The following is a 26,659-nucleotide window of genomic DNA, read 5'->3' as shown; positions in this document are numbered from 1 at the left end:
TGTAACCCATGTCTTCCCTGCTTGCCTCTAGTCAGCCCCCTGTTCTTTCTTCACGTTGTGTCTCCTAAATGTATTGCTCATGGATTATGAACAGCACATTCAGAACCATATCTTGGTATTAAAATTCCATGAAGTTCATTTTGGGAATCAGATTACTACACCTATTTTTAGCTCATAACACAAACTACTCTTTCTATTACACTTTTAAATATGCTGTGGTAAAATGATGTTGAAAATAACTCATATAGCTAAATAAAAGCCCTACATTGAGCTTAATCAGACCAGACCCACCGACTGGCATGCATGTCAATATATTACTGTGGCAGCTACCTGCCAGGGCCTTCCTCTTCCTTTCCGTTCAGGACTGCAATCCCCATTTGCTGCTATATTTATCTACTCTCTTAGCCATAAAAGGCTGGCTGTGTGGCTCTGACATTCTACTGCCTGACCACATGCATTATTTTTGAACTGGCCCCCAGGGTCCTGTCTTTTTAGCCCTGACTCTTAACTTTTTCTTGGATTCGACCTACGTGGGTTTTTCACTGTCTCATCCAGCACCCACCGTCACATCGGAACATTACTACCACCATCAATCCTTTGCAAACTGGTAAGTGTGACCTTGAGGCAGAAGAGTGCACTTGATGTTTTATGTGCTCAACAGCACTGCGGTGTGTGTGGTTTCTGTCTTCTGAGCTCAGCAGTTTTCTCTAAGAGATGTCAGAATAGCAGAGAAATAGGAAAGTGGAGCTCCAGGGAAGGAATGTGAGCAGCAGGGTGCCAGTTTGTGCTGGCACAGCCCTTCTCTCAGATCAGTGGATTCTTTTAAAATTAAGCTACTGTTCCTGGAGCTATAAAAAACTGTAGCTGTCTCAGATAGAACTGTAAGCATGAGTCAAGTACTCTTTCCAAGTTACAGTTCGGCGGTTTGGTTGAAATCTGAAATGGGTGAGGAAACAGGAAATCATGTGTTTTCCATTCTCCATAAGCCTACAGTACTGCCTGATTACAAATTTGATCAAAAGGAGTAGGTTAACTCTGAAGTCTCAAGTTTCTAATTCAGTGATTTTTGCCCCGACAATGCCATGTGGATAAATGTAAGGGTGCATTGGGGGTGTTTCTAATTGGAAAATGGCTAAGCAGTATTTCAGAGGCAACGCAGATCCCTGCATCATGACCCTAAAGTTCACAACTTTCAGTGAAGAATTTTTATAGCTTTCAGCCCCTAACTCCTATATAAAAGTATTGTGTCACAATACAACTATGGAGTTAGTGTTTCTTCCTAAATTCCCAAATTATTTTCAGGGAGGAAAAAAAAAAAACCACAGGTCTTAAAGGAATGGAAGACAACCAAACCATCTTTCCTCCCAACGCACCCTAGCTGTCATATGTTGGGGGATAATCCTTACTTACTTAATGAAGAGAAGGTAGTTGTACCTTCGTTCCAGAGGTCAGAGCTGTGACAACCAGCTCTGTTGACGTAATGTCAAAACCTGTTTACTTGCAATATATTATCTCTGTGCTTGGAATATTCAGTACTATTAAAAGTAAATATATTGGGGGAAAACAGAAATAAAGAGAATGGAAAATAGAATTGAGGCAAGACATTTAAAGATTTTATTTTGTGAAAATTAACAGCATTTCAAGTTATTTGGGTTCTGAATTTAGCTTATAATACACAAGAAGGTCATTCATTGTTTATTTGGACATCATTCAAATAACATTTTCTGTGTTGCAGTATACTATGTATCATTATGCAAATTTGCCAAATAGCTTTATAAATGCCTAATATCATATACTTCTATATTAATATAGTCTACACTTTTTTCTATAAAAATTAATCTAATGATTATTCATTATACTTGATCATTATTCTGTATATTTTAAAATAGAAAATAACAGTCTATTTAAGGGTTGAAGCAAAAGTTGTTTGCTGGTAGCTATTTTTTTCCTCCTGGGAAATGCCATGTAGACTGATATCTTCCATGAGCCTTAACATAAATATTTCTGGAGTGAAGTTTGCTGGATTTTCTTCTCTAGGGAATACATGCCTACTTTTCACTTCAAATAAAAAGATTTTAAGCTTGACCCCAAAAAATGTAGCAAGTTTAGAAAGATTCAGTCCTCATTTAGAATTTTAGAATCAATTTAGAATCATTTAGAATTTAGAATCAATTTGAAAAATTGATTACAACTGATTTTACATGTAAAAAATTTAGGACATGCACAAAAGCATTAATGATGGAAGGGGGTGGCTTTCATAAAACTATTACTTCATCCAGGGTTATTAGTATGGTTGATAGGCTCCAGTCAGAGGACAGATTTCTAAAGAAAGATAATGCAATCTGAAGTCTCCCCTCTCTATGCTAAGCAAACCCATCTTTCATTTTCAGTAGGACTGTTAGCTCAAATTCACAATGCAAACTGCTATACTGCTAACTGACTTTCTTCTTTAATACAGGAAGACTAGGAGGCTTTATATTCTTAATGGAATTTTTCTGGTTTGACACCATCTTTTTGAACCATTTGTGAGATTTGAGAGGGCTTGTTAAATGGCAATATAAGCATCCTCCAGGATCCGTCCTAGGACTTTCATTCTCATCTTTTTTTGGGGGGGGGGGACTGTATACTATCTATATGCTGGTGAGTCCCAAATGTAGGTCTCCATCCTGGACCTTTACCCTGTATTCCTGAGTCACATGTCCAACATCCCACCTTATCTCGCCACTTGGGTGTCTAGCAGATATCTCAAATGTAAAATGTCTCAAACCAGGTTCCTGCTCTTCCATCCCAAACTGCTGTTTTCTTACAATCCTGCTCATCTCAGTTCACAGCAGCTTTAATCTTCCAGTTACTTAGGCAAAGTCCTTGGAGCTGTCACTTACTCCTCTCTCTCTTTCATACCCTATTCCAGAACTTTCAGCAAGTACTTTTGATTCTACCCACAAAATATGCAGAGTTGGATCCCTTCTCACATTTCACTGCTACCACTATAATCTTTAGCCTGGACTATCGCAGTAGGGTTGCCGTAACAAAGCACCAGAGACCAGGTGGTTTAAACAACAGAAACTTATCTTCTCACAATTCCGGAGGTTAGAAATCTGAGATCAAAGAGTCAGCTGGGTTGGTCTTTTCTGAGGTCTCTCTCCCTGGCTTGCGGATAGTCCATCTTCTCGTGTCTTCCCTCTGCATACGTACATATCTGTGTCCTGATTTCCTCTTCTTATAACGATGGCAATCATGTCCTATTGGATTAGAACCTATCCTAAGAACCTCAATGTAACTTCATTTCTTCTGTAAAGATCCTATCTCTAAATCCAGTCACGAGGTTAGGACTTCAAATACGGATTTGGGGAGATACAACTCAGTCCATGGCAGCCTTCTCATTGGCCTCCTGGCTTTCACTCTTGTCCCTCAACAGTCTATTCTCAGACTCAGCAAGAGTGTTTCTCAGCTCAGAACCTTCCAATGGTTCCTTACTCCTTTCAGAATAAAAGTCGAAGTCCTTACACTACCTGTAGGACACTTCCCTCCTCCCTCCCCACTCCCTGACATCATCTTCTGTACCTCTCTCTGCACCCTTTCACTCCTCACAGCTTCACTGGCCAACTGGCCTTTCCTGGAGTACAATGCAACAGGCAGGCTCACAGCCCCCCAGTGCCTGTGCAGTGGTCTTCCATCCAGAATGCTTCTCCCGTCCCAGATATTCTCATGCTCAGGTGTCACCTTCATGCTCAGTCATCACCATTATCCCTGATGATGCTGTTAAAAGCATCCCATTCCACATTCCTGTTTTATTCTTCTCTATAGCATTAAGCAGGTTCTAATATACCTTACACTTTATTTTCTCTATTTGTCCATCATCACTTGCAATAGAATATAAGATTCTATATAGGGTTATCTATATAGAGCAGGAATTTTGTTGTTTTGTTCATCTATCTCCTGGTCAGGAATAGTACCAGGCTCAATGTAGGTGCTCAGTAATTATTTGCTGAATAAAAACCACATTGGCTGGACACAGACTCTCCATTATTACACAATCTCTCAGGTAAAGTCCCCATCAGAAGGAAGTGCCAGAAAATTTGAAATATATATTATTAAAGTGGGCTTCCAGGTGGTACAGTGATAAAGAATCTGCCTGCCAGTGTAGGAGGAGCAGGAGACCTGGGTTTGATCCCTGGGTCAGGAAGATCCCCTGGAGAAGAAAATGACAACCCACTCCAGTATTCTTGCCTGGGAAATCTTATGGACAGAGGAGCTTGGTGGACTACAGTTCACGGGGTTGCAGAGAGTTGGACACGACAGCACATTTACGTGTATCCACATATATCCATTGAAATAGCACAACGGGGAAAGTTTGTAAAGATCTCCAGGTATTTAAAAAGAAGGCAGCACAATGATAGAAGGAGGTACATCAGGGCTGTGAAGCAGGGAGTTAATTGAGTAAACAGCTAAACTAACCTTCACATTATTTTCCACTTACTCTTTGGAAGAAATAAAAGGGTAGTAATTTTCACCTACTGATTTAGATGTCTTGTTCTGGAGAGTTAGTTCCTTAAGTGAAGTGAAGTTGCTCAGTCGTGCCGCACTCTTTGCGACCCCGTGGACTGTAGCCCACCAGGCTCCTCTGTCCATGGGATTCTCCAGGCAAGAATACTGGAGTGGGTTGCCATTTCCTTCTCCAGGGGATCTTCCTGACCCAGGGATTGAACCCAGGTTTCCCACATTATAGGCAGACGCTTTAACCTCTGAACCACCAGTTCACCTCAAACCTGTTACTTTCTCACAGCTTGCCTGGATCCCTGGGGGCACATGATGTCTCTGCCGTTTTATCAGAAACTTCACCAGCACTATGACCGCAGCTACCGCAACAGGGACCTCAGCACCACCATGAGCCAGTACCAGCAGGAAAAGAAAAGCTCAGCCATCTACACCCATGGCTCCACTGCCTACAGCAGCCGCTCATCCGCTGCCCACCGTCAGGAGTCAGCGGCCTTCAGCCAGGCGTCCGCCGCATCCTACCAGCATCAGGCCTCCCGGGCCTCCGAATTTGCCCTGTCGTCTGCAGCCAGTCACAAGGCGGCATCAGCCTATGACTATGGCTACTCCCACGGGTATGTGAAAGCAGCCTTACAAACGCGGGGCAAAGCCATGCTCTCTGAATACCCCACCCCCACCTTAGGCCCCAGGTTACATTTTCATTTCTTCGTGGGTCTGGCAGCCCTACCTTTAAACCAGGTGTGGAGCAAGGTCAAACCATCTGTTTGGAAGGCCTGGGATTTATGTCTTGGATTCCCCTTTCCCTTGCTTACCTGAGTTTCACAAAGAGCTTCGCAGTCGCCCTGGGGTGTCTTGCTTGAATTGCCAACTGCGATATTGCTAGAAGCAGAGAAGTTTTGCCACAGGTTGTGTTCAACATTCAGCAGCAGCAAAGTTGAGAAATCACATTTCCGACACTCACAGCAGGTTTCCAGGCCCTCTCAACTTTCAACTTAGATGAGAAAAGGATTTAAAATTCACAGACCACAGGAGCCCAAACTGCAGCAGAGATGTGTTCTATTCTTTCTGTGTCTGAAAGCTAGCATCAAAATTCAAGCAGCAAATATTTTCTTTAGCCGGAGCATTTTTATAAAAACATGGCCCTATCTCAGTCAGCTTAACAATACCAGGAACAAACCTATATTCTGACAGAATTATATTTATCAACCCATTGCCATGAGGGAGACCCCACACTAGAGGAAAAGTGAGACTTTCACAGACTCACAGGCTTTGAAAATAAGCTTATGGTTGCCCAGGGGGAGAATAGGGGGAAGAGATAGGGAGTTTGGGATGGACATGTACACACTGCTATATTTAAAACAGATAACCAACAAGGTCCTACTGTATGGCACATGGAACTCGACTCAGTGTTATGCGGCAGCCTGGGTGGGAGGGAGGTTGGGGGAGAGTGGATACATGTATATGTATGGCTGAGTCCCTTTGCTGTTCACACAAAACTATCACAACACTGTTAATCAGCCATACCCCAAAACAAATTTAAAAGTTTAAAAAAAGAAAAGAAAAAGAGGGTTTCAGTAGTATTCTAGGATGAGTGGGATTTAGATGCAGGTCTGGTCTAAAAAGTGAATCAGTGTCCTGTTGCTTTGGAAACAGTTGAGTTGAGATAAATGAGGACTGTTGTATCTAGAAATCGCTTAGGAGCCCAGCACATGGGCTGAGAACTGAATCTGCTTCTGAGGTCCTCCATGCAAAGAGGCAATCTCTCATTCTTCCTAAAAAAATTTCAAACAACAAACCTGCTTATAATCTTTGATATTGGAGAAGAAAGTTTCTCGGTGAGTCTGTGGTCATGCAGAGGAGTGTCACCAGGAGAAGTGTTTTCCTGTGAACCCCGAGGTTGGCTTCTCTGTGTCTTGTTCCAGCCTGATGAATGCTGGCTGGATCCGTACCTTCTCAGTCCAAGCCAGTTTTTATTTTCTCAGTATCCTGAGTGAAATGTGTCATGGAGATTAAAAAACACTTGCAAGATTCATGTGATTTTATTAAATGTCTATCTATAGTCCACAGAAAGGATTGTTGAACTTCCAAACGTACGAATTCCTGGGCTGTGTGGTCAGTTACCAGCTGCTGCCTCAGATCTCCTCTGTCTGGCATATATTGCATTATTTGTTATAAACAGATGTTATTTTAAGTCTTATACAATTTATGTCCACAAAATATCTGTCAGGGTAGCTGGGAGAGGTGTTTACTTCTAGGAATTAGAAAAGTGATTGAGGAAATAATACAGTGGTTTGTATGAACAGAAGTAAGGACTGGTTCTGAAGGCAGAAACTCCTGTATCCCTGTGGGTTAATCAGCACCTGATGTACAGCTGTGCTTTGGGGGTGCGGCGCCGACCTCCTGGGAGCTTCTGCACATCCAGTACCAAAGTCTCTGGAGTTTACCTGGAATGTGTGACGGCAACATTCTGAAATTCCACTTAAAATGGAATAGGATCATTCTTCAATCCCACTTTTCATGGGTTATGTGCGCCATGGGATATTCATGAGGACCTCGAATTGGCCGCAAATATGGAAATATTGTCAAGGAGGAGGTGAATTCATTTCTTTTGGCCCTTGTTTCAAATGACCTGCTTTCCAAACGAGACAGGAATGGGCACCGTGCTATGTGATAGTACCATGTGTTCTTCTGAAGAATGTTCCATACATATGTTTAAGGATCTCACTTAGGAAAGCAGCTGTCTTGTAATAGAGAGGATTATGTTTTAAATATCCATTTTCCTGGTCCATCTGTGCTGAATCTATAGAAAATGTAGAAAATGAGTGTTTTCATTACAATTGTTAAGCTAACTCATGTATACTCATTACATTCCCCTGATGCTGTAGAGTCTATAGAGTTTTATGAATTTGTTAAAGAGAGTTTTATTTCTTAAATTCTATTCCTAAATTCTTCTTTTAACCATATAAGCACCATTCATATTTATTTACAATCTGATAAATCATATCAAACATTATTAATTGAACCTTTGAGCATCTTTGTATTTTATCCAGAAAAAATTTGCTCTATTTTGTCTTTGGAAAACTTAGCCATTTTAGTTATAAACAACTTCAGATAATAAACTTTCTGTAGGAAGTGGAACTATAATTATTTCTATGGTCAACCTTGCATCTTGTTCCTTCTTGCTATTTAAGTATTTATGTAGGTAGATAGGTATTTATTAATGGCTTGGTATGTTTGAACAACTCCACTTACTAGTAGAAATGTGGATCTAAAAAGAAGGGAAGATGCCAATATTTTTTCCTTTGTGTAATGCAATGTAAAAGAAAATAAATCTAACCTAATCCTGGGGGTATTTTAGTTTTTCTTTTTTTAGACCTAGAGCTAACAGGTGCAGATAATATTCTTTGAGCATTTCAAAATCTTTATAATTCTTTCAGGTTATATTTTTTATTTTTCAAAATGGAGCAACTTTTCCCTGCTAAATGAAATCTTTCTCTTGGGGTTGTGAAGAGTGTTGTTAATTAAAACCGGTGTGGAGTTGGAAATGCAGCTCTGTGGAATGTATGTGAATACTGGGCCTGATCCATTTTTAGCCTCTCTTTGTAGTTAGATGTCCTGGTAGTAAAGTGGAAACTATGGGGATTTATATGTGCCCACAGCTTGGCTGACCTCAGTTAAATCTTAAGAACAATGGCTTGTTCAGTGTCACTGTGGTTTTAGCTCAGATCGGTTACCAACTGCATTCTGAGCCAAGAGTTGTAAAATAAGTTCTGGAAGGCTTATTCTAAATGCCTTTGTTCTTAGTCACAGTTAGGAAAAAACTAAATTAAAGAAAGTGATTCAGGAAAACAAAAATGATACAAGACTATTCTTTTATGTTAATAATTCACAAATACTATTAGAGATTAAAGGAGAAACGGTACTCATGACCACTTTGCAACCATTGTGCAAGAGTTCTTAGCCTCTGTTTGTGGATAGGTTTCAACAGAGTTTTGGATGATCTGAAATTATATGTATAATTAGGTCCAGATGATTTTTTTTTTTTTTTTGCTGAGATAGACCCTAGCTTTCATCATATTGTCAGAGAACTCTGTGACTCAACAAAGGTCACCACTACTGCACTAGAAAATCTACATATAAATATCAGCCCAGTGTGTGAGCTGATGATCCCTTCCTAGGGCCAATATTATAGGGAATTAGGATGAAATAAGGCAGATGTTTACAGGGAATGTGGTATATAGAAACCAATGTTTTCAAAATCCTCTCTTTTGAATAAGATGGGAAGAAAAAAGAACGATTCTGTTATGCTTGATAAGTAAAATGAATAACTTCCAGAGGACAACACAGCATATTTCTTGGATGATGAGTCTCTCAACCCTCTGAGGTTATGGTAGACACCTATTGTCTGATTCTAAGCAGATTAAAATCCAGCCCTTACAGTGCTTCCCTGGTGGCTCAGTCAGAAAATAATCTACCTGCAATGCAGGAGACCAGGGTTCAATCCCTGGGTTGGGAAGATCCCCTGGAGAAGGAAATGGTAACCCACTCCAGTATTCTTGCCTGGGAAATCCCATGGACAGAGAAACCTGGTAGGCTACAGTCCACGGGATCACAAAGAGTCAGATACAACTTAGCAACTAAATCAAGAAGTATTAAAATATAGCCTCTTCTCTAAAGAAAGATCTAACTATCATATATAAGGAAAAGGCACCATAGTTCCTGGGTAGAAAATGTAGCGTTCTGGGATTTGTCTTCCAGAATTTAAGTACCAAGAAAGTGATGAGCCATATTACTTCCTATTTGGTAGGAGAAGGTCTGGGGAAAATCCAAGGAAAACAGAAAGCCAGTTATTCTTTTATCCCCCTAGAAATGGGCCTGTTTGTTGTCAGTCTTACTTCTTTAAAAGGCAACTGGTCTGTGTTCTGAATCCTCCAAACAAACCCTGAGTCCACAGAGGGTAGCATTCACTGTGCATCAATTTTCAACTCTCACTGGCTTGTTTGAAGAGAGAACTAGAAGTAGCACTCCTGGCAATACCAGTTTTTCATACAATTGGCAGTTTGTCATAGCTCCATAGAACTGTGGAATGCTAAAGCAGGAAGAGACTAAAAGCTCATCTAATTCAAGTCCTTCCTTCCACAGATAACAAGGCCCAGAAAGACAGGCTTCAACTCTCTGCCTCCTTTGTTTTGTTTACATTGAAAATACTACCCATCAGTCTCTTTTGCAGGCCAAATACAAGTTTTGACGATATAAGATACCCCAAAATGGCATTAATTTTTTGTAGGCAGGTGAATCAGGCTGTGAGAAGGAAGACATGTCCCCTTAAGGAGTAGGAATAGAGTGAGTAGCCAAAGGTGGAGGAAGGGCCATGCAGTCACGTCCCAGCACCCAGAGGTGAAACAGTAGCTCTGTTCACTGTTGGCCAAGCAATGGGTGTAACTGAGCCTCCCCGCAGAGATCCCCAAGCTCTGAGAGCCCAAGGGAACCAGTGGTGCAGACTTGACCTTTTCCATACCAGCCTTTCTGGGTGAAAGAGGAGAAAGCAAGAGCACCTCAAATGAGGATCCAGCTAATAGTTGATAAGTGCTCAGTGCTCAGTTCCTCAGTCATGTCCACGTCTTTGCGACCCCATGGACTGTACCCCACCAGGCTCCTCGGTCCATGGGATTTTCCAGGCAAGAATACTGGGTTGCCTTGGCCTCCTCCAGGGAATCTTCCCAACCCAAGGATTTAACCCAGATCTCCCTCATTGCAGGTGAGTTCTTACCGTCTGAGCCACCAGGGAAGCCCATATACAGCAGTGCCAAGTTGTAAATATATAGAGAGAGGCAGTTTTACAGGAAAAATGGTAGAATAATAAAAGTGAGTTCAGCTCTATTGTGGCCACTCAGTAAAGTCTAGTGGCAACGTATAGATAAGTAAGAAATGAAAATGGAGCTTCTGTTTTCAAGCTTTTGCAAACACCTCGGTGTCATGCTGGGATGACCTACCCGTCTTTCAATGTCCAGCTCTTCCACAAAGGCTTCCCTGATAGCCGCAGACAGAAATTGTCTCCAAGCCTGTAAATTCAACTTTGTTTGCTCTGCTCTTTCTGCTTATCTGCCTGCCTGCCTTCTGTCCTTCCATCCTTTCTCCTTTGATTGATGTAACACAACGCATCAGGCTGGTAGCATTTGCAACCCTACTAGACAGTAAAGGTCTCAGAAAACAAGTCTTTAATTTAATATGTAATCTTCATATCCCCCTCCCACACCAGCATCAAGAATAGAATTGTGCACACAGAGGATAAAAAGTAAGTTTTCTGTTGGAACAAATGATATTATTATGGAAAGTTAAGGCTTTTTGTTTGAAATCTACCTTCTCTTGCACCTTTTAAAATGTCAGCTTGTCTGTGTACTAAGTTTATGCTTAATGTTACAAGAAACAACTTAACTCTTTTCCAAAGCAATTGTATCATTTTACATTCCCACACCAAGGTACAGGGATTCCAGCTTATCCACATTCGTTATTCTCTATCATTTTTTACAGCCTGTCTTTTAGGTATGTGGTGGAGTCTCACTGTGGTTTTAGCTTGCACTTACTTAATAGCTAATGATGTTGACCATCTTTCTAATGTGTTTGGTAGCCATTTGTGTACTTCTTTGGTGAAATGCTTGTTCAAATCTTTTGCCCATTTTTAAATTGGATTTTTTTCTGCTTATTATTGAGTTGTCAGAGTTATTTAAATATTTTGTATATAATTCCTTTCTTAGATGTATGTTCAGAAATATTTTCTCTCATTCTGTGCCTTGTCTTTTCATTCTTTTAACAGTGTCCTTCAGATACCAGAATGTTTACGTTTTGATGAGGTTCGATTTGTCACTTTTTTCCTTTTTTAGTCATGCTATTAGTGTTATATCTAAGCAAAATTTGGCTTATCAACATCGCTATTGTTGTTGTTGAGTCGCTAAGTCATATCTGACTCTTCGTGACCCCTGGACTACAGCACGTCAGGCTTCCTTGTCCTTCAGGATCTCCTGGAGTTTGCTCAAACTCATGTCCTTTGAGTCGATGATGCCATCCAACCATCTCACCCTCTGTCGCCCCCTTCACCTCCTGCCCTCAATCTTTCCCAGCATCAAAGTCTTTTCCAATCAGTCAGCTCTTCGCATCAGGTAGCCAGAGTATTGGAGCTTCATAGAGTTTCTCTTATCTTTTTTTCTAAGAGTTTTATAATTTTAGCTTTACATTTAAAAATATCCAGTTTGAATTATTTTTTTGGTATATGATGTGAAGTTCTAAATTCATCCCTTCACATATACATGGACTGTTGTCACGGCACCATTTGTTGAAAAGATTATCCTTTCCCCCTGAAATCATTTAGCTCCTTTATCAAAAATATATTGACCATGTATGGCTGAGTCTTCTCACTGTTCACCTGAAACTATCACATTGTTAATTGACTATATCCCGATACAAAATAAAAAGTTTTAAAATAACAATAAAGAAAAAGAGCTTTGAAAAGAAAAAAAAAATCAATTGACTGTAAATGAAAAGGTTTATTTACAGATTCTCAATTCTGTTGCATTGATCTGTATGCCTGTCCTTAGGCCAGTACCACACTTTCTTAACTACTGTTGCTTTATAAAAGTTTTTAAATTGGTGGATGTAAGTTCTCAAACTGAGTTCCTCTTTTACAAAAAAATTTTTGCTTATGTAGTTCCTTCATATTCCCATATAAATTTTAAGATCACCTTGTCAATTTCTACGAAGACAAAAGTCTTCTGGCAATTTGATAAAAATTATGTTGAAAGCATAAATCAATTTGAAAAATATGCCATTTTAACAGTGCTGACTCTTTCAATCCATGAACATGTATATTTATTTATTTAGATCTTTGTTTCACTTATCATATATTGTTTTTTAATCTTCAGTGTAAAGTCTTATACTTCTGTTAAAATTTTTCCTAAATATTTTATTCTTTTTGATAGAATTGTGAGTGGAGTCTTAATTTTATTTTTTCATTTTTCACTGCTAGTAAACAGAAGTGTAATTGATTTTTGTTCTTTGATTCTGTATCATGTGACCTTGCTGAACTCATTTATTAGCATTTGTGTGTGTGTGTGTATGAAAGTGAAAGTGAAGTGGCTCAGTCGTGTCCGACTCTTTGCGACCCCATGGACCATAGCCTACCAGGATCCTCCGTCCATGGGATTTTCCAGGCAAGAGTACTGGAGTGGGTTGCCATTTCCTTCTCCTGGTTATCTTCCCGACATTTTCTATATACACGATTATATCATCTGTAACTAAAGTTAGACTTGCTTTTCAGTTTTTCAGTTTAACTAATTGCCTTGACTATTCTTCACTGTGCTGTAAATGTCAGTACAATATTGAATAGAAGTGGCAACAGCAAGTATCATAGCCTTGTTCCCCAGAGTTGGACTGTTAAGAAGGCTGAGCGCCGAAGAATTGATGCTTTTGAACTGTGGTGTTGGAGAAGACTCTTGAGAGTCCCTTGGACTGCAAGGAGATCCAACCAGTCCATTCTGAAGGAGATCAGCCCTGGGTGTTCTTTGGAAGGAATGATGCTAAAGCGGAAACTCCAGTACTTTGGCCACCTCATGCGAAGAGTTGACTCATTGGAAAAGACTCTGATGCTGGGAGGGATTGGGGGCAGGAGGAGAAGGGGATGACAGAGGATGAGATGGCTGGATGGCATCACTGACTCAATGGACATGAGATTGAGTGAACTCCAGGAGTTGGTGATGGACAGGGAGGCCTGGCGTGCTGCGATTCATGGGGTTGCAAAGAGTCGGACACGACTGAGCAACTACTCTGATCTGATCTGATCTGATGATATTAGTTATAGATTTTTCACAGATGGCCTTTATCAGATTGAGGAAGTTCCCTTCTATTCCTATTTAGTTGAGAATTTTTTAACATGCAAGAAAGCTGAATTTTGTCAAAAATTTTTTGCACCTCTTGAGATGATAATGTGGTTTTTGTTCTTTATTCTATTAATATGGTGTATTATACTAATTGATTTTCAGATATTAAATCAACCTTGCATCCCTGGGCTAAATTCTGCTTGGTTTTATATGTTGCTGGATTCAGTTTACTGGTATTTTGTGAAGGATTTTTGTGCCTATGTGTATGAGGGATATTGGTTTGTAGTTTTTAAAAAAATTATAATATCTTTGGCTTTGATATCAGGTAATAACTGGCCTTATAGAAAAAGTTGGGAAGTGTTTCCTTCTCTTCTGTTTTTTTTTTTTTAAATATGGAAATGATTGGTTTGTTTCTTCCTTAAATAGTTCATGTAATTTGTCAATGAAACCATTTAGGCCTGGGCTATCATTGTGCATGGATTTAAAAAAATATTTATTTATTTGTCTGTGTTGGGTCTTAGTTGTGGTACATGGGCTCTCTACTATGTGGGATTAGTTGCTCCACAGCATGTGAGATCTTAGTTCCCTGACTAGGGATGGAATCTGGGCTCCCTGCATTGCAAGGCTGCCGTCTATGGGGTCGCACAGAGTCAGACACAACTGAAGTGACTTAGCAGCAGCAGCAGCACTGCAAGGCAGATTCTTAACCCGTGTACCAGCAGGGAAGTCCTTGTGCATAGATAAATTACTAATTCAATTTCCTTATTTGTTATTGATCTGTTATTATTTTTAATTTCTTCTTGAGTTAGTGTTGGTTATTTAAATCTTTATGGGAATTTTTCCATTTCATTTAAGTCATCTAATTTTGGGGCATAAATGCATTTATCATGTTTTCTTGTGATATATGAGAGATTTGCTTTAGCATTTCTTGTAAGGCAGGTCTGCTAGCAATGAATTCTCTCTTTGTCAATGTCTTTACTTTGTTTTCAGTTTTGAGTAGTGGTTTTGCTGGATATAAAACTCTTGATTTAGTTTTTCCCCAGCACTTAAATATGTCATACAAATGTATTCTGGGATGTATAGTTTCTGATGTGAAATCAGTCATTAATACCTTGTTCCCTTGTACGTGATGAATCATTTTACTCTTGCTACTTTCTAGTTTTCTCTCTGGCTTTGGCTTTCAACAGTTTGACTATGATATGTCTACATGTGTATCTCTTTGGGAGTATCATACTTGGGTTTGTTGAGCATCTTGGATTCACAGAGTACTATTTTTACACAAATTTGGGCAATTTTAAGAAAGCAACAGTTAGAACTGGACATGGAACAACAGACTGGTTCCAAGTAGGAAAAGGAGTACATCAAGGCTGTATATTGTCACCGTGCTTATTTAACTTATATGCAGAGTACATCATGAGAAACACTGGGCTGGAAGAAGCACAAGTTGGAATCAAGATTGCCAGGAGAAATATCAATAACCTCAGATATGCAGATGACACCACCCTTATGGCAGAAAGTGAAGAGGAACTAAAAAGCCTCTTAATGAAAGTGAAAGAGGAGAGTGAAAAAGTTGGCTTGAAGCTCAACACTCAGAAAACGAAGATCATGGCATCTGGTCCCATCACTTCATGGGAAATAGATGGGGAAACAGTGGAAACAGTGTCAGACTTTATTTTTAGGGCTGCAAAATCTCTGCAAATGGTGATTGCCGCCATGAAATTAAAAGACGCTTAACTTCTTGGAAAGAAAGTTATGACTAACCTAGGCAGCATATTAAAAAGCAAAGATATTACTTTGCCAACAAAGGTCCGTCTAGTCAAGGCTATGGTTTTTCCAGTGGTCATGTATGGATGTGAGAGTTGGACTGTGAAGAAGGCTGAGCGCCGAAGAATTGATGTTTTTGAGTCGTGGTGTTGGAGAAGACTCTTGAGAGTCCCTTGGACTGCAAGGAGATCCATCCAACCAGTCCATTCTAAAGGAGATCAGTCCTGGGGGTTCTTTGGAAGGAATGATGCTAAAGCTGAAACTCCAATACTTTGGCCACCTCATGCGAAGGGTTGACTCATTGGAAAAGACTCTGACGCTGGGAGGGATTAGGGGCAGGAGGAAAAGGGAATGACAGAGGATGAGATGGCTGGATGGCATCACTGACTCAATGGACATGAGTTTGAGTGAACTCTGGGAGTTGGTGATGGACAGGGAGGCCTGGCATGCTTCAATTCATGGGGTTGCAAAGAGTCGGACACGACTGAGCGACTGAACTGAACTGAAGTGAACTGAAGCCATTATTTCTTTGAATATCTTTTCCTGCCCTTTCTCTCTTTCTCCTCTTTCTGATACTACCTTTACTCATATAGTGGTATATTTGATGTTGTCTGACAACATATTTTTTCTTCATTCTTTTTCTGTTTGTTTTTTTCTTTAGATTAGATAGTTTCTATCTTCAGCTTACCTGATTATTTTATTATTTTATATAAAATCTTTTGGGTCCCTTTAATAACTTTTTCATTTAAGTTATTGTACTTTTAAACTCCAGAATATCCATTTGACCTTATTTTACAATTCCTATCTTTTTGTTGACATTCTTTCTTTTTGAGTCATTATTATAATACTTCCCTTTAATTATTTAAACATGGTTTCCTTAATTAGCCTTTGAATATAGTTCCTTATTTTTGAACATATTTCTAATTACTGTTTTGAAGTCTTTGTCTGCTAAATCCAATATCAGGGTGCACTTGGAGACAATTTTTATTTACTGCTTTTTTTCTTCTAGCATGCATCACACTCTCCTATTTCTTCTCATGTCTCATAATTATTTTGTTGTTGAAAATAGGGCATAATAGATAACATATTGTAATAATTCTGGATTCTGAATTTTCCCCAAATGTGTTGCTGCTGTGTTTTGTTTAATTACTTGCCTAAACATATTTATAGACTCTGTTTATCCAGCACTGTTACTGCTGATGTCTTTGTTTCGTGTTTAAAAAAATTATTGTTCTTATTTTTAAGCCTGAATTCATAGGGATCACTTGATATTTGCATAGATTAATGACCAGTCAGTGAATGGTCAAACATCTGTGCTCAAACATCTCAAGACAGTAAAGCTTCCATCCTCTGGCAATAGATCTGTGTGTCTGAGTGTGTATGTTGGGGAGCATATTTGAAGTCCAGGCCATTTAAAAATGTATATGCCCTGGATTTGTTTTCGAGTGAAATCCGTGAGGCCTGGCATGCTGCGATTCATGGGGTCGCAAAGAGTTGGACATGACTGAGCGACTGAACTGAACTGAGACTTCCTTGTCTCTTCTCCACACACACAGGCTTACAGTCAGCCAATCATATGTGGATAACCTGGGTCCTTTCCAGTTTTTTCTACTTAATCACATGGAGAGAGCTTACGAAGGCCCCCATGGTGGTCTTATTTTTCAAATCTTCCTGTTATCTCTCTGAGTGATCTGCCCATCTGCTGCTTGTTCCAGCCATGACTGTATCCTAGGACTGACTGAGCTGCTGGTCTTCCCCTGTTTGTTTGCTACTTAGATGGCTAGCGTTACTCACAGTGTTGCTGGTTGTGGAGGTTTATCATGCTCTGCTCCAAATCAGCCCCCTGACAGTGAATATTAAGAGTGTCTCACCTTTTCCCACCTTAGTAGAACTACTTTATAGACTGAGCTGGGGGTGGGTGGGAAAGAACTAGACAAGCATGTCACACAGACTCCCACTATTCAGACTTGAAGCTCAATATCTTTTCATGAATAGCCACGTGTTGGTGTAGCGTGTGCCTGTACTTGATTTTCAGAGGCCTGAATGGGTTGGTTTTGACAATTGTATCCAGGTTTATCACTGCTCTTTTGGAGAGAGGAACTGCTGAACTATTCACTCCACCATACTGGAAGTCCCACCTCTGCATTGGTCATTCTTACTAGCTCCTCAGCTGATTCTGATATGAAGTCAGAGTTGAGAATCATAGAGATAGGGTATGGTTACAGGAGGTTGAATCTTGATTTCACCTCATTCAATAAACACTTACTGAACACTGTCAGGCACTGGACACAGTGCTGAGGATATAAATCTAACTTTTAGGCCATCCCTCTCCTTGAATAGTCACAGGAGTGGGACAGATAGAGAAGGAAATCAATAATGTAATGTAATCATGAGCATTTGTGGGTGGGTGGTGCTGGGTTTGGGAGCAGTGTCAGCAAAAGACAAAGCCTACCAGCTCATCATTTTTTTCTAGAACATGCTGATAAGTTGTCATAGTTTTTTCAGAAAGTAATATAGCCATTTAGTAGATCCATACTTAACATAACCAGGCATAGTTACTCATCCTGAGGAACTAGGACAATTTTTCACAATTATGTGAAATTACGATGACTATAAACATGACTTTGAAGAACTAGCATTTGACCTCATGTAAAGTTTAATGAGTTTCTTAATGCTTTATTTCTAATTGGACTGTGATGATTTCGTAACCTCTATGTTTTGTGCTGTGCTTACTCACTCAGTCACATTCGACTTTTTGCTAGATGTGAATAAATTCAGAAATAGCTAATCAACATCAGAGTCGTTATTGGCATGTTATGTATGTTGTTGTGGTTTCCGAAGTGGGGAGTCCATGAAGGCAAGCCAAGGAAGTGTAGGAAGATATATTAGCACTTCTGTCTTTAAAAAGATTAAATTTGGCCCTGAACATTTTTCTATTGGTTGAAATTTCATAAAATGAGAATATTTATTCAGCAGTATATGTATAAAATTTATAAATAGACAGACATATATAGGTGACATGATCAAACATGTTTGGATCGAGAAGGCTCAGACACGAAGTTGAAGGCCACTGGTATAGAGGAAAGAACACTAACCCACATGGGTGCTGGTCCTAGTTCACCTACCAACTTGCTGGGTGAGCCTGGGCAAGTTATAAAGACACTCTAGGTCTTCTACATCTATAATGCAAGGAGGGTGGTGTAAATGTCCCTGAGATCTCTTCCAGTCCAGTGATTCTATAGTAGTTTTGTTCTTTCTTTTCCTGTCAAGAATAATTATCAAGTTGTACAAGCAGAAGGTTATGTTGTTGATGTTCAGTATTTGAACTGGATGAAATGCAAGTTTATTTCTGAGTCCCTGGAACATTTCTAGAGAGAGCTTTCTCCTGGGCTACATCCCTTCTCTGCGGTGCTGCTGGTCATAGATGTGATGATGTCAAACAAACCATGATATATCCTTAAATTCTACTAACTTTAGGCATATTAACAGAGGACATACCACAATTAGTGGTAGACTACAGGTAGATGTACCTAGACACAGTTACAGATGCGTGGGTGCATGTGCACACACAAATCAATCCTCACATATAGTTTCAAAACTTACCTTAGTTTCAGGGACTTCCCAGGTGGCTCAGTGGTAAAGAATCCACCTGCCAATGCAGGAGACATGGGTTTGATCCCTGGTTCAGGAAGATCCCCTGGAGAAGGAAATGACAACCCACTGGAGTATTCTTGCCTGGGAAGTCCCAAGAACAGAGGAGCCTGGAGGGCTACGGTTCATAGGGTCGCAGAGTCAGACACGACTTAGCAACTAAACACAATAGCTTATTTTCACTGCCTTCATAAATTGAAATTCAGAAAGAATCAAAATTTAAGATGTAAAGAACATTAAATATAGTTTTAATAGTTAAAAGACCACATTGATCCACACATACCAAACTTTAAGTGTCTACTCAGAAACTGGCTTTTGAGACAGGATTATTTTCAAAATTTAGATGCAACTAAAAGCCCAAGAGGTTAGCAAGCCTTTATTTAGCTCTTTGATGTAACTTCAAAGAAATTCAAATTTAAAAAAGAAATTAAAATTTTACATTTTCTATTGAACTCCTTTAAAAACATTATTTGACTTTAAAATTTGATAGAGTAAGATGTTAGGTTTCCGTGTTCTTGGGTCATAACAAAAGAGACAATTGATGGCTTTTCTTCACATAATTAGTTACACAATTATTGCATAGTCAGTTTCTTAAAACTTCATTGAGTTTTAAACTCAATCAGATGAAGATGTCTTCTCAGACATCTTTGATAAGTGACTTAACATTGCCAAATAGTCTGTTAGCACAGTATTTTAACATTTAATCCTAAATACACTCTTCTTGTTAGCTTGAAGAAACTTTAGCGAGCACAGGAAATGTTTGATATCTTCTAAGTACTTTGGATTTTCTAAATAATACTATATAATATGTAAAACCACAGTCCTTTTATAAGGTCTTTTGTTCCAAATGAAATATGACATAAAAACTAATGATAGTTCCATAAATCTTTACCATAAAGTTCAACTATTAGAAATTGTCTGCTATGATTTACCTGTGAGAATAGAATAATCACATTCTGGCACATTGTATGTAACAAATGCTTCGTTTGAAAGATTTATCTTAAAGGAAAAAAATGACTGAAAAAAAAAGGAACAACAATACAACAAAAAGAAGGACAAATCATGACTTTTATTTTTTAATTGAAAGATAATTGATTTACAGAATTTTGTTGTTTTCTGTCAAACATCAGCATGAATCAACCGTAGTTATACATATGTCCCCTTTTAATATAAGCAAACCTTGAAAATATGCTCATGAGGATATGAGTGTAGACAGTAGAATGAAAATAAATAGTAAAAAGAGCAAAAATAGAGAAATGAGAAAAATTAGAAAATCCAAATGTTCTATAAATAGAAAAAAAGAAGCTCAAACTCCATAATTAATTTTATTTTGTATAGTAATGGAATTAAAGGAGTGATGGAAAATACCACTTTAAACTTAGACCTGTATTAGCACAGCCTGTACTTTGTAACTCACTAAGGGTTTAGAATGCAATCATTTTGCTGTTGCTTGGAACAGCCACCCAAGAACAAATTTCACTAAGCCTTCCAACTGGTAACCAATCCACAAGCTTGAATTCAAGGTTCTAACCTTTAGTGTTAATGCTCATCATAGAACAAGAGCTACATATTCACCCTGGGGGAGAGGTGGTTAGTGGGGGAGGAAGAGGTCTGTCATTTCCATGCTACCCCTCCACTCCAGGAATTGAAGCCTGTAGCTCACCCTATACTCCCAGGCCCAGAACCACTGTACTCCCAGGGCTTCCTAGAAGCCCCAGAGTTCTGCGTTGCTTGCTTCGCAGAGGATAAGTTTATTTGCATTATTGTGTATCCATTCTGTACTATGTATATGCACTGTCTTCTTTTGATCTAAGTAATCCCTGCTTTTCCTAATGTTTTTTAAAGATTGAGAAACAATCAAGGTTTGGACTCTGGAAGGTTTTTTCTGTTTTAACTGGGCAGCTTGGTTTTTCCTTGCCACACCATTCACATGCTGCATTTTCTTTTCAAATTTTCTTGACACTAGGGACCTTTTTTTTAAAAAAAAAATTTATTTTATTTTTAACTGGAGGGTAATTGCTATACAATATTGTGATGGTTTCTGTCATACATCAACATGAGTCAGCCATAGGTATATATCCCTTCCCTCTTGAACCTCCCTCCTACCTCCTTCCCCACCCCAACCCTCTAGGTTGTCACAGAGCACTAGCCTTGGGTTCCCTGCATCATACAGCAAACTCCCCTGGCTATCTGTTTTACATATGGTAACATATATGTTTCAATGCTATTCTCTCAAATCCTCCCATCCTCTCCTTTCCCCACTGTGTCCAAAATTCTGTCCTTTATGTGCGTGTCCTTTGCTGTCGTGTGCATAGGATCATCCCTACCATCTTTCTAGATTCCATATATTAGAGATCTTTTTAATATTAATTTTCAATTTCAGAATCAATTCAAGTCTATAGAAAAATTGCAAGGGTCATACAGAGAGTTTCTGTATGATTTCTTGTTGTGACTTTCTGTCGTTACAATGGAGATGAGAGACCTTTCACCTGAGTCCATGGATTGACTTCAGAGAGTCCACAGTCTCCTGAAATTTAAGCCAAATTCTGCATTTGAATGAAAATGCATTTCATTTCGTCCAAGAACTATATAGATTAAGACTGTACTTTTAATGTCATCAGTCCTTTTCTCTAGGTGCAATCTCAGTTGCCTTGTTTCCCACTGTAATGCATTTTTTGGTTTATTAGAACAATAGCTGCCTCCAAGCACCACTGGCACCAGTGTGCATGGGTGGATTTTTGTGTGTACTACAGCATTATCAAAAGGTTCTTTATCAAATCTGTAATTTTCCGAGTCACTTGATGCTGTGTATTCATCTAAAACATATTAATTCTGTTGTTTAATGAGCTCAATGTTCTTTCAAATGGAGTCTGCTACATTATACAAAAACCTGAAGTTCAACCTCAAGGCCCTGCTTCAGAATTGCCTGGGCTCTCGATACAGAAAATTTGCTTTATTTTTGTTTATCAATCCTCTGAAAGCATTTGGATGCACAATGTATCCAACCCATTCATGTAGGCTGCCTACATTTCCAACATAAACTTAACAGCAAAGGGTATCCGGAAACATTACCAAAGCACAGCTGCTTTCCCCTGAAACTTTAATGAGAAAAAGCCATGAAATTACCACAGACCTATTTTTCTTATGTCTGGATAGAGTGCATTATGTGAGGTCATTTTCACTCTATTTTAGTTCTAAAGATAGAAGATAATTATAACATTAGCCATCTAGGAGTCTACGCAACACTCCTAAATTTAAAACTTCTAAACATTTTTTAAATTATTGACTAACATTAGGGTGTTTGTTGTCAGACTTACAGATTCCAGTCTGATGTTAGATTATTCATCCAAGTTGAGCCCCCAAACAAAGAGAGCCAAGAAGAGCCTTCTTTCTGGAGAGGAGAAAGAAAATCTGCCAAGTGACTACATGGTGCCTATTTTTTCAGGACGGTACGTATGAATTCTCTCCCTGGATCTGATTTTTAGAAAGTGGAGAGAGACTCCCCTAGTGGAACTGTTTAAAATTAAGACTCCATGCTCCCAATGCAGAGGGCATGGGTTTGATCCCTGGTCAAGGGACTAACTCTCACATGCTGCAGCTAAGAGTTTACATGCCACAGTGAAGATCGGGGATCCTGCATACTGCAGCTAAGACCTAGTGCAGACAAGTTAAGTAATTAGTTAATTATTTTTAAAAAGAAGTGGGGAATAAATGTTTTCAGGTAGTAATATCAGCTATCATTTATTGAGCATTTACTTTGTACTGGTTGAGAAAGGTCTGAGAACCTTGGAACTGTGCATAGTCGGAGATGTGATCATTGTAAAAATGTTTGCCATCACATAGGATGGCTGTATGACAACAGAGATTATTATTAGAGGCTTATTTCTAATTAGGTAACTAGTTGAAACTAGAAGCAGAGTATTGGATGCTAGTGATTGGACACTATATACAGTTGCTATAGTTAGGGCACAAAGAAAGGTTAAAACTATAAAATATTGGGTGAACTAAAAGAAAAAAATCAAATGATACATTTAGGTAGATGGGTTGCCAGTGTGGTTTTAATTATTATTCATTAGGAAGAAAAAAATCCTTAGATAACATAGACTAACTAAAAGCATTGCGGGCATAGCTTGAATGCCTGGCTTATATTTGTTAAATAAAAAATAGATTACTATTTATTTTGAGATAAAATTCAAACAAAATAATCACTAAGTCACAAGTCTGTGTAATGCCAAATTTCTGTTTATAATATAAACAGTTTTGAATGATAATATATACAAAGAAATCTTGAAAGGAGACTTGTCTAAGACACCAAGTTAAAGTTTAACAGAAACTTTCTGAGCCTTTCCTGTTTATTTTCCTTTGATTATTCACAAAGCTAATGTGATGTTCAAAACGAGGTCGCCCTCTCCGGGCAAAAGCTATCAGGAAAATCAGTAGGCAATAACTCGGTTGTAATTTTTGGTGACCTACTTCTGTTTCCCTGCATTTTCTCTTCCCATCGCTTTTTGATGGTTCCTTTCCCAATTGTTTCAGAGGCTGATGTCATAATTGCTGCAAACCTACTTAGGAAAGGGATAAACAATATTCTATTTTTAGCTTTTTATTTTATAACTTTGATTTTTCAAACTGAACTTTATAGACAAACAGGCTTATATTGTGAAGTATGCTTGCCCAGACTCAGCTTCCTCACAGTTGGTTTAATGGCACTCATATTCCTTTTAGGAGATTACTAGGTTGGAGGAGAAAAATATTTAATTTTGTGTTTTAAAAAAAATCATTTAAAAGTCATGATGTCAGCTTAGCATTAACCTATATGACATGACTCTCCACCTGTGTGGGCACATTTTGAAGCTTCTCACTCTCTCCAGCTTCTTCCTGCCCTTTTCTCACCAAACTATTTTGTTCCCTCCAGACCAGTGTCAAGAAATTATTTACAGAATAAGCTGTGATAAATGAAAGTTTGAATAAAAAATTTATATTCTAGGTTTTATTTCCAGTTCTTCATTTTTTATATGGAGCCATCTCCTATATTCTATTACTATGAAGATAACACTTCATAATGATGTTCATTAACATCTAAGAGAACAGGAGAGTAATGAACGTTTGTTGAGTACGTGTTGTTTGCTGGAAATCATTGTAAGTGCTTTATATATAAACCATCCTTCTAAGTCCTCCATTCAGCTCTGGAGAGGTATTAGTATGTCAATTTTTTTGTACAAGGAAATCAAGGCACTTGTAACGGTTGAGCCGAGAGTTCTCCTAGGGCTGGCAAATGCAAATATAGTACATTTTTGGAGAATACGATTTCTTCTGGATGGCACTTGAAAATTCCACTTCTTACAGTCTAGGTAGGGCTTCCCAGGTGACACTAGTGGTAAAGATCCCGGCTGTCAATGCAGGAGACATAAAAGACATGGGTTTGATCCCTGGTTGGGAAGATCCCCTGAAGGAGGGCACAGCAACCCACTCCAGTATTCTCGCCTGGACAGAGGAGCCTGGTGGGCTATAGTTCATAGGGTCGCAGAGAGTCAAAGACGACTGAAGCAACTTGGCACACATGCACGGTCTAAGTAGAGCTAACTTTATGTCAGCGACAGGTTTTAAATTGAGATAGAGGATTGGAAAGGTTTTAAATTTATTTAAAATGTTCAGTAGTGTGTTTTTGATGTTAGCATCATATTCTTGCTCTTATACCTAGATTATAGCAGGGTTATTGCTGACATGCACATATGCACTTACTTAAAGGCAAATGTCCCTGCTGTTCTGGGTCAAAAATATATTTTTAAGTGTACTTGAGTTTTCCTAATTGCAGTTGCCGCCCTCTCCCCCACGCCCAACCTCCATGTCCTGTGGCATGTGGGATCTTCCTGGACCAGGGGTCAAACCCATGTCCCCTGCATTGGCAGGCTGATTCTTATCCACTGTACACCAGGGAAGTCCCTCATAACCTTTATTATTTTGGAAAGGAAACTGCTAGGCATAAGGATCACACATACATTTATAGCTTATTTATGCGTGCAGCAGCTCTGGGTAATGCATTCCGTCATCTGAGTTACAGAATCCAGATAAAGCACACTAGTCATAAATCAGGATCCCAGTCACACAACTGTCTGTCATTTTACAATGCTGTCTTTTCTAGAAGGAAGTCATAAATTAATATTTTATTACAGACTAAACTGTGTTTAAACACACCAAGGAAACCAAAGAAATGATGTTGGGCAAATTATCTTACTTCTCTGTGCCATGTTACCAGATGTCTAAAGTAGAAAGGATACCATTTATTTCAAAGGGTTGTTGTGGGGGAAAATGAGATAATTTATGCAAAAAAGCACTTGGCAGAGCACCCAGGCCATAATAGGTATTACTATCGTCGTTATCATTTGTTAAGGTGACGGTCACGTCCATGTGTGAAGAGTTAGCTCTTACGGGCCAGTGTTTTGTACGTCAGGTTTTCCTTGGGCACAGTGTACAACATCTTAGGTCTGGTGCTTTGAACTTGGTGAAATTGGGCAGTCTTATCACTGACATCCACAATAACCGTATTTTGCTGTTACTTTATTTTAGCCAAGTGCATGTCAGTGGAATTACAGACACGGAAGAGCAAAGAATTAAAGAAGCTGCTGCTTACATAGCCCAGAGGAATCTCCTTGCTAGTGAGGAAGGAGTAACAGCCAGCAAGCAGTCCTCTGTATCTAAGCAGTCCTCTGTATCTAAGCAGTCCATGTCCACGCTTCACCAGGAAGAGGCCTTTGAGAAGAAGTCAAGGAAAGTTGCCATTCGAGAAAAGGCAGATCAGCTGTCACTGAAAAAAACGGTAAGAAAAGACAATTTAACATAACTTAAAAAAGTATAAGTGCCACCACTACATATAAAATGGGCTTCCCTGGTGGATCAGACGGTAAAGAATCTGTCTGCAATGCAGGAGACCTGGGTTCAATCCCTGGGTTGGGAAGATCCCCTGGAGGAGGGCATGGCAACCCACACCAGTATTCTTGCCTGGAGAATCCTGTGGATGGAGAAGCTAATAAGGACCTACTGTAAAGCACAGGGAACCCTACTTAATACTCTGTAATGATCTATATGGGAATAGAATCTAAGAGTGTTTACATGTATGTGTATAACTGATTCATTTTGCTGGTGCAGCAGCAACTAATACAGCACTGTAAATCAACTATACTCCAATAAAAATTAATCTTAAAAAAGTAGAAATGCATGTAACACTGTGCCTGTGTGTAATATAGATTAGTTTCAAATGAAGAAATGTGTGGTCTTGTGGAGAAACAACTAAGAAAAAAGGGGAAAAGACACCAAAATGTATAGTTCAAAAAAAGACAGATTTCATAGTTTTAAAGTCTGTGAAATTTTAGGTTCTACAGAAATTAAAGTTCTTGAGGACCTTAAGAAATCCACCTTTGGAAAGTACAATATGTTGCTCAGGCTTAGAATGTTAAAAATTAAGTGATATGTCTATTTTTTAAAGGGATGAGGGGAGTTCATTTGCTCCAAATACCAGACTAAGACTCCAAATGAAAAAATGATCATTTTGATTTCTACATTTCATTTTTGTAGCACATGTTACTTTGATTTCATGTCTTGATAATTTTTTTCAGTTAGAAGAAACTGAGGCATTTCATAAAAAGTTGAATGAAGATAATCTTCTCCATGCTCCTGAATTTGTCATTAAACCTCGTTCCCATACTGTTTGGGAGAAAGAAAATGTAAAATTACACTGCTCTGTAGCTGGCTGGCCAGAACCTCGTCTCACATGGTACGCTATCTTTTTGAAAGCTTCTCATAGAATTGATTACTCAAATTAATTTTAAATCCTGTGAAAACATGTGGATTTATGAACATGCAAGAGTCAGTGAAAGCAT

At 38.9% G+C, this 26,659-nt stretch overlaps 1 protein-coding gene across 2 annotated transcripts in view; it reads left to right on the top strand.

Moving 5' to 3' along the window:
• The first annotated feature begins 422 nt into the window (after positions 1–422).
• The window catches only part of MYOM1 (myomesin 1), a 122,331-nt gene continuing 96,094 nt past the window's right edge, over positions 423–26,659 (top strand). The window contains exons 1-5 of one of the 2 annotated variants that reach the window (XM_070778874.1): positions 423–607; positions 4,787–5,111; positions 22,094–22,231; positions 25,350–25,599; positions 26,396–26,553. In XM_070778874.1, the coding sequence (XP_070634975.1) occupies positions 4,810–5,111; positions 22,094–22,231; positions 25,350–25,599; positions 26,396–26,553 (848 nt within the window). In that variant the 5' untranslated portion in view covers positions 423–607; positions 4,787–4,809. The remainder of the gene's footprint in view (positions 608–4,786; positions 5,112–22,093; positions 22,232–25,349; positions 25,600–26,395; positions 26,554–26,659) is intronic. The other variant, XM_019986555.2, reaches the window with a different exon arrangement.

This window comes from Bos indicus, chromosome 24, assembly GCF_029378745.1.
Source record: "Bos indicus isolate NIAB-ARS_2022 breed Sahiwal x Tharparkar chromosome 24, NIAB-ARS_B.indTharparkar_mat_pri_1.0, whole genome shotgun sequence".
NCBI lineage: Eukaryota > Metazoa > Chordata > Mammalia > Artiodactyla > Bovidae > Bos > Bos indicus.
This window is presented reverse-complemented; position numbering and strand designations above follow the sequence as displayed.